The sequence below is a fragment of the Cydia strobilella genome, chromosome 1 (assembly GCF_947568885.1).
Source record: "Cydia strobilella chromosome 1, ilCydStro3.1, whole genome shotgun sequence".
NCBI lineage: Eukaryota > Metazoa > Arthropoda > Insecta > Lepidoptera > Tortricidae > Cydia > Cydia strobilella.
The window spans coordinates 8,026,508-8,040,588 of record NC_086041.1 but is presented as its reverse complement, the minus strand read 5'-3'; the positions used below and the strand labels follow the sequence as shown (position 1 = coordinate 8,040,588).

The window sequence follows — 14,081 nt, the reverse complement described above, 5'->3', positions numbered from 1 at the left end:
GCGGATGTCATTCCAGATCTAGAGCAGAGCCCAACTGGGGAGGTACCTCCACCTTACAGAAAACCGCAGCCAAATAACACTAGACCCTACTAATAGTGTTGTGTTCCTGCCGGTGAGTAAGGTTGCCAGAGCTCGAGGGAGAGGAGTGTTAGGGTCGGCAACGCGCATGTAACTCCTCTGGAGTTGCAGGCGTACATAGGCTACGGAGACTGCTTAACATCAGGCGGGCCGTATGCTTGTTTGCCACTAACGTAGTATTAAAAAAAATATATTAACATAATTAACAACACAAATTGAAAATTTTAGGGTAGGTAGAAAAGGGGTTTTAAGTTTCAATCCACATGTGGAAGAGCGGTACCGTCGTCAAACCCAAGCCACCTGGCAGCGGACTTAAAACGGTGGCGTGTGCCTCGAATCGGATGCACATGCTGGTGGCGCGTATAACGGCTAGGTATATCCTACATCCTACATCTCAGCTAGCCCGGTATGGTGCTTAGTGAGCGGTTCCAACGTTGAGATATAGTTTCTGCCATATGTTTGATAAAGGAGCACAGTTGGGGCGCATAGACGCTGCCAACAGATGTTACAAGTGGGGTGAATGTTGCATGTCACATTTCGCAGGCCTTGAAATATTTTCTCTGCTTTTCGTTTTCGGCTGATTTTAGTACAGATGTGACGGGCCTTGAGAGGTAAGAAGGAGCGTCAGTGTCGACGACACGGATATCAAACAACGCCTCCCTCTCTGCGCATCCCAAACGCCACGACAGGATAGAACTGCACGTAGGCCGCAGTAATTTTCCGAAATTATTGGTTAGTTTGTTACGTTGCCTCACGCGTATTGGCAAAGTTCACAGAATAGTTGTTGTTGTTCACAGAGTAGTAGTTGAGTAAGTCTCTAATCTCATTATGTCGCCTTGTGATTAGACCTCCGGTTTTACAGCAGAGCGCATGGTCAATGTTGAAGCTGCCGTTGCCACAGTCGTCGCATGACTGCGGCATGGCGTTTGGTATTCTATGGTAGGGTATTGTTATGGGCCAGTCATTTTAAACCTCAAAAGGGGGTCAACCTCGGAATGAGAGATAATAAGCTGGAAACTCGTATACACCTTCCTTATGACGTATTAAAGGTTCTCTTAAAAATCTACGCATAGATCGTGTGCGCGTCAGAAGTTATTCAAGGTCAAATGTCATACAAATCGGTTTTTCGCGGATATCAAAATTTCTATAGCTCCGATGTTATTTACATGTAGGAAAGAGTTGTAGAGCATAAAATTTACGACAAGTTAGGTATCAAATATTTTTTCATGAGATGAGACGTTTTCAAGGTATAGGGCACAGAAACCGTAGTGATCAGACATGCGTACTATGAGGCAAAGTCAATCGTGAATATCGGCGAATAATACCTTATAATACCTTCTATAAAGTTATTTAATAATCTCTTATTGATCATATACGGCTTTTAAAAGTTGTCTGTCCTGTAGAAAATAAGTAACCGCTTGTGTCCAGGTAAGTATAAGTACGGCGTACTTACTAGACTAGAGGCAAATTAAACAAAAGTCGTCTCCTTCACGATTTTCGTAGACATCTCTTCTAAATACCTAAAACTGGTATGGATGTGTTCTTCGTGGTCTCCAGAATACGAATTGACCGGTTTTAGTTTATGGAGGGGGGGGGGACGGGTCGAGAAAAAGGGGGGCAAAGATGGCGGCCTACCATCATTGATATTTGTTCACATCTTACGTCCTATGGGACCAATCGGTTCGTGTGAGGTATCGTTTGAAAGAATATTAAACGTGCTATAATTGTTTCTAAATAACCATAGTCTGTAGTCGTTTACAAAATATTTTAAAATATATAATTTTATACCGTGCATGCATGGCATAAGTACTGATAAAACATGCTTCTAACTCAATAAATTATAAATTTACCGCAATTAATGTCATTACAAAATATACGAGATATTTCATTAGCTTTTCAAAAATATAAGTTTTATTGGTGTATGATTTTATATAACAATGCATTATAGCGGCGAAAACAGCTACTTGAGCTACTGTAGACCTTAAACTTTAAAGCTTTAGATAAACCTCTTACACTTTTATGTCACCAGAGCCTGTAGGCTAAGACTAAATATGTATAGCTATTCTAGAGCCAGTCTATGTCTTTAAGTAATAATAAAATAGGTGCTAAGTATCGCCTAATTGTTTGTTGGAATTTATATGACGGTGCGCAGTGACCCACCCTGAACAAAATTTATAATCACTTGGTTGTGTAATATCATACAATAATAAAACTTATATTCTTGGATAGCTCATAAATTTTCCCGTATATTTTGAAATAACATTTATTGCGGTAAAGTTATAATTTATTGAGTTAGTAGCATATTTTAGCAGTAGGTACTTATGTCCATGCACGGTAAAAAATCATATATTTTAAAATATTTTGTAAATGACTACAGTTACGACTACGGTTATTGAAACATAATTATAGCACGTTTAATATTCTTTCAAATGGTATCTAACACCAATTAATCAGTAAAATTGAACCCGAGAAATAATGAAAAGTTGACGTCGGTCCCCCGCCATTTATGTGTCCGTGCGTGGTGACCCATGCTGAACAGAATTCGTCTTAAATTGGTTATATAAAATCATACACCAATAAAACTTATATTTTTGGAAAGCTCATGAAATATCTCGTATATTTTGTAATGACATTAATTGCGGTAAATTTATAATTTATTGAGTTAGAAGCATGTTTATCAGTACTTATGCCATCCATGCACGGTAAAAAATCATATATTTTAAAATATTTTGTAAACGAATACAGTTATGACTATGGTTATTTAGAAACAATAATAGTACGTTTAATATTCTTTCAAACGACACCTCACACGAACCGATCGGTCCCATAGGACTCAAGATGTGAACAAATATCAATGATGGTAGGCCGCCATCTTTGCCCCCCTTTTTCTCGACCCGTCCCCCCCTCCATAAACTAAAACCGGTCAATTCGTATTCTAGAGACCACGAGGAACACATCCATACCAGTTTTAGGTATTTGAAAGAGATGTCGACGACTTTTCTCCATACAGGCCGGTTTCCTCCAGTCTATACAGGTTAATATTGAAATCGATCGTACTCTGAGTTCCTATGGCCATCTAAGGTTCCCATCAACAGATCAGCTCGATATTATTACATTGTCATCGGTCTTTAATAGGTAATGTATGCCAAATTTTAGCTCAATCTGAAACCATTAAGTAGCTGAGAAATGGTGAACAAATTTTATAGCCAAGTTTCATAGTTAGATACGATAATCGGGAGAAAAGCTTGTGAAAACATTTTTTTGTATTACTATTACTTAAAATGTACTTCTTTACTGTAGAAATACCTAAAGTTATAGGCTATAAAGCTTAATTTCCTGATTAAACCTGTGTAAAGGGGTACCCTTCTTATTTAAACTATGTCATAAAATCATTACATAAATGCACACAAGCTGTTAACTAATGTCCACAGGAGGGGCAACTTTTGGTTTAAAATCTATCTACAAGTGTCATTTTAATGATTTAATAACTTTATAGAATGTAGTATTCACAGAGATTACCAGCTAACCTTGCATCATAGTGCGTTTGGCTGGCCGCTGCGCCTTCTATGCCGTATATTTTGAAAACGACTAATCACATGGAAACATTTTTGTTACCTAATTGCCGAAAATTTTATGCTCTGTAACTCTTCCCTACATGTAAATAACATCGGAGCTATAAAAATTTTGATATCCGAGAACAACTGATTTGTATGACATTTGACCTTGAATAACTTTTGACGCGCACACGATCTATGCGTAGATTTGTAAGAGAACCTTTAATACGTCACACCTTGTATACGAGTTTCCAGCTTATTATCTCTCATTCCGAGGTGAAACCTTTAATTTAACTGGACCATTAGCACATCTCTGAATTTTAATGGGGATAGATAGAGAGTGCTTTTTTTGTTGGAATGACCGAGAGCCAATTTGAGGACTTCGTTTACATCTTGGTTGCGATGGATCTCTCGATTGCTCGTTTTTTGTTAGGTGTAAATTTTGCTAGGGTAGTTTCTAGTAGTTTATTGTCAAGGGACTCAAGGGCTTCTTTTTCTTAGCTGCCATCTTTGCGAGATCTTTTATGAATGTATAGTGATCTGATAGGACAATCCTGTTTTTTAAATATAAGGGCTTCCGTGAGGGCTGTGCAGCATTTGTTCGAAATGTCATAATTTAAATTAGTGGCAATAAAAGTGTCGCAAATAGCCAATCCGCCTTTATTTATAGGTAGGGAGAATAGGTCGGCTTCAATTGGGGAGACGTCACTTCCAAAGAGCGTTGGGAGGAAGATCGTGCGTAGAGCATGTGCTAGTGGTTAAAAAAAATTCGTGGGCGTTTTTCAGGACACGTAGTAAGTATGACCATTGGAATTGAATTGCTTTGGTGAGGGCGGTGTAGGCAGGCAGGACCCCTCCTTTCAGACTAGTGATTTGTTTAGTGACCAAGTCTGGGGTTGAAATCGGCACCCAGCACCCACCAACCTGGATGCACAATGCCAATGCGCATGCTCCTCTACGTTCCGGAAGGTTCCCGTGCTGAAGATCCGGAACCACGGCTGAAGACGGCCATCTCCAAGTGCAACGTTCTGCAACGTAGTGCAGGGAAGTGGCCCCTATCAAAGATTTGCTTCGCGCTGATTTGCTAATTTGCCAGGAAATGAATGCTCAAAAAATTCATAGAGGGAAATGCTTGGAACCCAATTTTTGACTTTCTTAGCTTTGTTTGGACTAGTTAGGTGAACATATCATAAGTCCCCGCCCATAGCCCTGGTGCCGGGGGGAGAGCGGGGTTTGAAGGTTCCATTTTGTTTTTCGAATATATCTTGGTAACTATGTGTCTGAGCGACATGGATACTTATACAAAATGAAAAGTGATTTAATTTGTTACAAGTTTTATTCAGTCATTTTTTTCGATATCTTGTAGTTTTTGAGATATCCGCTCTTGAAGGTTTATTTAGGGCTCTCATATTTATCTTGATTATCTACATGAGTGAAGCTGCTAGGCCGGGTTTGGTATCGTTATCGTATAAATTGGGGGTGCTGAATTCATTTATGGTATAAACATTGACACCATTCCTAAGTAAAAACAAAAAAAAATGTTTTTTTTTAAATTCTCTTCACGCTTTAACCGCTGAACCGATTTCGTTGAAATTTGGTATAGAGATGGTTTGAGTCCTGGGTACATACTTAGGATAGTTTTTATAACCAAAATCAACTCTGGAGGGTGTTAAAAGTGGGGTGGAAGTTTGTATGGGGAATCAATGACCGCTGAACCGATTTAAATAATACCTATTTGGGATGGTCTACATGTTTCATATAAGTAGTTGAAAAAGATACCAAACATGACTTCAAACCTAAAATTAAACAGTATTAACCTCAGGATTTTAACTTGCGCGAAGAAGCTGAATTCCCCTCACACTGCCCTCACACCAAATTTCACACCTTCAAAGTATGATTTTTAAGATAAAAACTTATGTCCTGTCTCGGGACTTAAAACATCTCTATATCAAATTTCAACTAAATCGGTTCAGCGGTTTAAGCGTGAAGATGAAGAGGAATAATAAAAAAAATACATTTGTTTAAAGTTTATGTTTTTACTTCGGAATGGTGTTAATGTGATACCATAAATGAATTTGGCATTCCCGATTTATACGAAAACGATACCAAACATGGCCTAATAGCTTCATTGATGTATATTATATCAAGATATAATGGAGAGCCGCAAATAAACTTTCAATAGAGATTATCTCGAAAACTATTCAAAATATCGAAAAATTTGACTGAGTTTGACGTGTAGCAAATTTAATCAGCTTTCATTTTGTTTAAGTAGTCATGTCGCTAAGACGCAAAGTTTCCAAGATATGTGAAAAACCGAAAAATGTAACCTTTGAACCCCCCTCTCCCCCCCGTCACCAGCCAGGGTTATGTTCACCTCCTAAATAGTCCAAACAAAGTTACGGAGTCAAAAATTGTGGTCCTAGCATTTCCCTCTATACCTTCTTATTGCTTGGCCTATAAAAGGCCCTTGTATAAATTTGACAAATGACAGTTTTTAGAGTACATGAAATACGTTGTTGGTTTTTCTTCGGACAGTACCTATTCGGTAAATCATAATATAAATACATATATGGATGATAATCGCAGGTAGGTATTAGGAAGTTAGATAGGTATTGTGGAATAGGTACCTAATTTGAAATATGATGCAACAGAAAATTACATAGGTCATCAACAAATTAGTGGTTCGATAAATGGATGTTAATATAATAGTAGATTTAGTATTTTAATGATGACGAGTCTAGACGGTGCGTCGCGTTTCCCCGGGGCGCTCTCTTTTATTAAGTTTTATTCACCCTTGTAGCTGCCACCCCGCTTGGCATGAACTAGTGTTAATAGTCGTTAAATAATTCATTTATATAGACTTTTTAAATACATTTCAATTCATGCAATAAATGTGACGATACGCAACCGATAGTTCCTTTAAATGGGTGAAGTGGGTCATGTCATTGGGCCTGTTTCAGTATCCGCCTAGGAAGAAAGTCAGGCCAAGTGATTATAACATTCACACGTTTCGTACTAGAATACTGGTAGACTTGATGGTATCGTATCGACCATCCAAGATCCATAGTTATTAATTCGTGGATATAGAGCGTGAAATCAAGCGTTCAGGCAAAGCAAGAAGTAAGTATATAGAGGCACAACGTGTTGGCCGTGTGTCAGTCGGTAGCGAGTAGCGAGGAAGCAGTGTGCGCGCCAGGGCTCCGCAGCCCCGCACCGCGCACGTGAGCTTACGATAAAGGAATTCCTGTGTGATGTTAGTAAACAAAAAGTGTAGAAATAAAAACTGTGCCGTGTTCCTCCTGTCAGTCTTGCGGTGAACTCCTATCCGGCACCATGTCTCTTCCGGGAGGTTACTTTTTCTCTCAATATGTGGAAAGCTTTTGGGTAAGTGTATTTGTTACATATCTACCCTATGTTTTAATCGGCTAATTGAAAAATAGTAGTCTATAAGTTACATACATGACTATTAGGTACTTGAAGTTGACAGTTGAGCTTTATTTATAGAAGGCTTTCAGCAGAAAAATTTCAGTACCTATATATATAATCTTGAAACTAAATTAAAAGTTCAACCGCAAAGAAAACTTTTATCCAAATTTAAATAAATATATTATGAGGGACCTTGAGCTTTATTCTTTATAAAAGTTCGTTCATAAAATCATTAACCCAGTGTTTACAGACCCAATTAAAGTCAGGAACCTATTGTACTGTAAAGAAATATGGCAATATATAAGTGGGGAATATACATTATTCAGAAGTCTTTCTTATAGGCATCGTGGAAATACATCAACTTGCGTGTTTTGGGAAAATATGAAATAAAAAGTATAAAATAAAGTTTTTGTAGTAATCATTTACAATTATTATACTGTGGAAGTTACATAGATATCCCTTAAAAATACATTCAAACTAATTGATAATTTAATTATGCCAGTAAGTACGAATACGTCTGCGTTTTATAAAACATTAAGTATTGACATTCGAAATAGATTCGATGGCGTATAGTATGTATATGGACTATGAATGAACTGGTTTGCTGGCCGGGCAGAAATAAAAATGATGATTCCGTGGTATTGAAACCGTAGCAATTTTCATGTTGATTCGTACAATTAAGTAAACTTGGCTATTCAACCGAAACAGAGTGTTACGGTCGATGTGTTTACTTAAAGTTTACTACTTCCTGCGCGTGCGTTTTATTAGCTCTGACCTTTACAAAAACTGAATACCTGATTAGAAAAAGCTGGATTAGCCTATATTTAATAAGGTGAAACATGTTCGTTTCATGATGGAATAAAGGCAGGGCTAAGTTGAGTGGTTTCGATATAGTGAGGGCAAATGGCTGAGTAAGTAGTTGTTGTTTGTGATCGAACACATACTGTTAAAGTAGTCCACGCCGGGAGTACCTACTGCATGGTACAGTACTGCCGTGGTGGTGGTGGTTTGCCGTGGAGTAATCGCGGCTCGGCGCCAGTGCTGCTAAGCTTGCTTGCAGCATTGCCCAACGCATCTCACGTCGTGGATGTCATGCAATGCTGTGCGTGCGACTAGCTGACCGCGTCGATGAATATTCAGCATCTCTTCACTTCGCGATTTATTAAAATGCAAACGGTCGCTAACTCCACCTGATTCAAGGTTAATTTTTTGTTCCATATACGTAATTAAATAGGAACGATTGCTAACGATTACTTACACGATCACTGCCCTTCAATTTAAAACTAAAAACCGGTCAAAAGCGAGTCGGACTTGCGTTTCAAGGGTTCCGTACTTGACACAAGTTTTAACAATGTTTTATTTTTGTACGTGAAACGTGAGTGAAACTTCTTGAAAAACCCGAATAGGTGAGATCAAAAACCAGATGCAACGGAAAGTATGTATTATTATGACGCGGTGGTTTATATCTCTGCAACTATAATAGCTATATGCATAGTTTTTATATCAGTGTTTAGGAAAGAAGCCATTACTTGGAATTGAATGTACCGCTGACAGAGATGGCGCTAGATTTGTTTATGACTTAATAATTACACTACATTGATATTTCCGTGAAATTTCCTGTATTAAATATAAAAAAACAATGTTAAAGTTTATTTATTTTGAACGCGCCTTAAACACTGTTTTTGCAAAGGGGCTAATCACGTGACACGTGTGACGTCACACGCGAGTAAACTCGGTCAATGACCTTAGTAAATCTTATGGTTTATGTGCATTGAATTGATTATTTCACTGTAAAATGGTATATAAATGGTGTATAGTGCCGCAATGTTCAAGTACGACTATAAAAAATCGAGATAAATTGTTTGTTTCCGTTCCAACGAATCCCAAAAAAAGAAAAATGTGGTTAAAACTAGCGCGAAGAGACCTAAATTAAGAGAATTTTAGCGCGTACAAATGTTTTCATGTGTGAAGACCACTTCGATGTAAGTAATATTTAACTGTAAATAAATATGGTAGTTAAAGCAGCGGATTTTGTTGTATTTAACGAAACAAGATCTAGGTATTTAATGTTACATAACCTCATAACATAGCTCTTTCAGCATTAGTAGGTAGTATAGGGAAAGTTCGGGTTCAAATTATATACTCTCTTTAGGATCCTTGGTTTATTGGTTTTACATTATCAATTCCGCTTCACACAATATTCATCCATATCTAGTTTACAGCTATTTAATGCCGGCATAAGATAAATCACAAATCTCTTTTTAATTAGGTAAATATCACAGCGTCGTCTACGTCCTCCGTTTTTTTCATGACCTCTTCAGTTCTGACATCTGTCACATTTTTCCCGCGCATCGTGCGTAAGTTTTTTTTTAAAGGTCTCCCACTAATAAGGCGCGTTCACATTTACATACAATTTGATATAAAGATAAAACATAAAACTAAAATTAACCGCGAACGCGATGTCGGAACCTAACAGCTTCGGCCATCCTCTTTAAGCGAGTCCCTTCGCTTAGATTGCTGGTACAACGCAATACTATCTATAATACTATATTTAGAGATCAACGATGACACATTCAATATAGGTATAATCATTGAACTTTGCTTGTAATGACAACAATATCAATATAAGTTAAAACAACTGAAACAAAAGTATAAATTATCAATGAACAAAAAAATGACGTCTGTTTCAGACGATAATCATTGGATTATACGACAGGTAGTACAGTAAACACATCGGCCATCCTCTTTAAGCGAGTCCCTTCGCTTAGATTGCTTTTTCTAAAACTACCTATAATGAAATCAATGAAAACAAATTCACTATACTATAAACATGAAACTTTGCGGCTAATGACAACATAACATCAACATACAATTTATAAGTTATAACAAATGAAAACAAAAATATAAATTAATAATTGAACAGAAGCGATGTCTATTTCAGACGATAATCATAACGACGATTATATAACAGGTAAATACAATAGAAAATAACATATAAGACATACAGTCTATGATATCTTGCAAATGTTACAAACATGTATTATTAATAGTAGTTAGTAGATTCTACAATACAAACGTATTTTTGCTAATAACCTATCTTCATGTGCAAACATGCTTACTCGCTTTTAGTAGTGCTATGATTTGATGCATGATGCATCCGATTCTAAATCTCGAGAAAACACCACACACGTTTGTATTTTTGTCATCGGATCAAACTCTGAAATCACATTGGTATAATATGGTAACTTATATTTATCCGCATCCCTGACTTTGTTAAGAATACTTATAATCTAATACAGCACAAGTCTCTAATTGTTAACTTATTCCTCAATGTATTCTCTTAGGTAGTGATGATCCTCCTTCAGATCCTCATGATAATCTTCAATAGTCCCTGAACCTTGTTACTTGAGTTGCTCTGATGGCACTGCAGTGACTGACTACTCCTTGAATCCTCATCCATATCCATCAGTACTGGGTTCTCCATCCTCGAACCCGTTGGACTCCGCATTATCTGAAAATTAGATCCATGGCCAAGACCTTGGCCTCCCTGATGTCTTAGCCCTTCCCTTCGACTAAGTCCATCCTTATCCAAATCCATTAGTGCCGGGTTCTCCATCCTTGAACCCAATGCACTCCGGATTAAATGTTCATGGCCTAGTCCTTGGCCTCCCTGATGTCTTAGCCCTTCCCCTCGACTAAGTCCATCCTTATCCATATCCATTAGTGCCGGATTCTCCATCCTTGAACCCAATGCACTCCGGATTGAATGTTCATGGCCTAGTCCTTGGCCTCACTGATGTCTTAGCCCTTCCCCTCGACTAAGTCCATCAATATCCAATCCTTGACGTACTGACCCTCCTCCTTGGTCAGTTCCGTCATCCATCCTGAAACTTCCAATCATATGTTAATCTCTAGTATTTTGTATTTGCACTTTCTAGTCTTTTACTCTTTTTACATAAATACATACAACCATTATATACAATTCCTATAACATATTACTCATATACATCTCAAACAAAAGACTAATACCTTTTGACAGATATAAACAAAAAAACAAATAATAATCACTAGTGTTCACATGAACAGCAACATACAAATATCGCTTCTTCAATCAGGCGAGTCACTAGTGTTCACATGAACACCAACATACAAACTTCTTCAGTCAGGGGCTGTCACTTACTATGTTTTTTTTTATTACAAACCCTTTTCCTTGACTATTCTTTTGTTTAATTCATTTTCAATGGCATCTTTCTTGCCAATGCAGCATCATCAAATTTTAAATAAATATGGCAATTAAAGACTCAATCCAACACCAGACAACTGATTTTAAACTGGCAATGTTAGAAGTGTTAGAACAAATTTGTAGTAATGTACCATTACCAGAAATAATCTGTAACACACACACACACACACATACATTGTACATATGTTATCATAATATATTAAGTATCTTTTATGGAACAGAAGAATCTCAACTGTGGGAACCTGGATGTTGGACGCCTGGACGGTATGAAATTTAATCAGCTAGACTAGGTAGTACCTCAAATAGATTGTAACATGGGTGGGTAACTTGTACCTGAGTCATTGCACGTTTTAATTAAGCAATAACAACATATAATGTCAATCATGAAGTTACAATAATTTACTTTCCTTTGGTTTTTGCTAAAATATGGGAACACCAAAGCACCTTGTGATATGTTTACCTCTGATTGAAATGTGTAGCCAAAACTGCTTTTGCTGTAACTGATCAAGTTAGACAACAAGACTCTTTGTCCCAAAATAAATTATCTTCATCTTTTATAAGACAATGTTATGCATGCAGGCATGTCATGTGTGGAAATTGTTGAGATGAAATAAAACTTATTAATTCTACAAAATGAATGAAATAACACACAAAACAAGTACAATTTTAGTTTCCAATTTTTCCACAGTCCCAATGACAGGTACAAGTTATAATGCATGATTGGAATGTAAGAAAATGCAGTAAGGAAAAAAAACTATTTCTTGCAATTAACAGACTAAAACACTAGTACAAGCCTGCACCTCAATCTGTTATATTGATAAAAGCACTCAAAACAATCAGTAGTCTGTCTTATAATCACTTTTCTTTCCATTAGTTGTTCCCAATATCCAATATCTGAGAATCATTATCATGCTGAATCGTTACACTCCATTACAAAGTATCCCAAAATAAATACCGTTTACCTGCTATTCTCCGGGATGTGGACGTGATTTAGGCGATTTACATGAGAGTAGCCTTACGATCCCACTTCTGAACTATAGGGAAAGCTCGGGTTCAAATTATATACTCTCTTTAGGATCCTTGGTTTATTGGTTTTACATTATCAATTCCGCTTCACACAATATCCATCCATATATATTTTACAGCTAATGCCGGCATAAGATAAATCACAAATCTCTTTTTAATTAGGTAAATATCACAGCGTCGTCTACGTCCTCCGTTTTTTTCATGACCTCTTCAGTTCTGACATCTGTCACATTATTCCCGCGCATCGCGCGTAAGTTTTTTTTAAAGGTCTCCCACTAATAAGGCGCGTTCACATTTACATACAATTTGATATAAAGATAAAACATAAAACTAAAATTAACCGCGAACGCGATGTCGGAACCTAACAGTAGTTAGTAGCATACTTTTTCTTTCAAACTAAAGTGCAGTATGGAGAAACTATTCTCGTCATCGTATTCTATATATATATCGTCGTCGTATTCGTATCATCGAAATCGAAATGTTCGTAAATAAACAATTTCTACGTATACTCGCACAGCTGTTTTTACATTTCTAAGTTCCGCAGCATAGTAATCCGGATTATCTTTAAAGAAAAGTGCAACCATTAATGCGTCTATAAAAAATAAATAAAATAAAATTCATTTATTTCAAGCTATTTAGCTCATACAATTACAATTACAATTTAAAAATACAATTAACATTACAATTTAAAATAATAATAATAATAATACAATTTACATTAAAATAATAAATACCACATTAAGATAATAACAATACAATCAGATGAAATAAATAAATTACTTACTAACTAGCCCACGCCTGTCCTTACATGCCTGTTGCAACAATGCGTGATGTAAGGACAGTCAAAACGATCTGCGATCATCACCAGGACAGTGTTGGCGCTGGCCCGCACGCGCCGCACAAGCGCGGCGGCGCGCACGCGCATGGTGGCGTGGAAACAGGCCGTGTGGGCCCCCGCGAACATGCCGGACGCGCTGCAGTAGCGAGGCAGCCCCAACACCGCCCTGAATGCGTTATTGTACTGGACGCGGAGCGCGTTGTACGCTCTCTGCGTGTAGTCCGCCCACAGGCTGCACGTGTACAGCGACGTGCAGTACGCTTTGAAAAGGGTTATCTTCACGTCGCTACTACAACGAGCAAACCTGCGAGCCAACATGTTCGCCCTTACGCACAACGCCCTCCGCTCCCGCTCCATGTCCACATCATCCTTGAGGTCCGCAGTAACAATATGCCCTAAATACTTAAAACTCTGCACTCTATCTAAGAGAGCTCCGTTCAGCATGACAGGTGGCACATTCGATAATTTGTTATTGCGGGCCTCAAAGACCATGTATTGGCTCTTCGTAACATTGTACGTTAAACCGTGACTCACGGCGTACCCCTCACATATTTTTAGCAAACGCCTGAGACCACAGACTGACGCGCTCAGCAACACCATGTCGTCTGCGTAACTAAGATTATTCACGCAAACTCCGCCAACCTGACATCCGACATGCTGCTTGCTGAGCGCCTCGATCAGGTCGTTCATGTAAAGGTTGAACAGTGCGGGGGAAGTCAGGCCCCCCTGCCTCACCCCGCACCCCAACCCATACACATCAGACATTGCCCCCGTCTATGTCTGGTAGATTGCTGCTATCAGCTTTCACATAATTCGGCTCCATTTTGAGATTCTTATGAATATTGTGCTACCAGATATACGGATAAATCGGAATATATCAGAAAACTGTGGAACAATAACTAAAATTAATTAAATA

The 14,081-nt window shown here is 37.9% G+C and overlaps 1 protein-coding gene and 1 long non-coding RNA gene across 2 annotated transcripts in view; both read left to right on the top strand.

The window, feature by feature from the left end:
- Positions 1-2,408: 2,408 nt before the first annotated feature.
- On the top strand, positions 2,409-2,907 carry LOC134746881 (uncharacterized). Its single transcript, XR_010128273.1, has 2 exons — positions 2,409-2,780; positions 2,824-2,907. It is a non-coding gene; the product is annotated as an uncharacterized LOC134746881 (long non-coding RNA).
- A 3,672-nt stretch (positions 2,908-6,579) lies between these two features.
- LOC134756096 (ecdysone 20-monooxygenase) overlaps positions 6,580-14,081 on the top strand; it is a 70,632-nt gene continuing 63,130 nt past the window's right edge. The window contains exon 1 of the mRNA XM_063692910.1: positions 6,580-7,016. Coding sequence (XP_063548980.1) covers positions 6,966-7,016 — 51 coding nt within the window. The 5' untranslated portion in view covers positions 6,580-6,965. The remainder of the gene's footprint in view (positions 7,017-14,081) is intronic.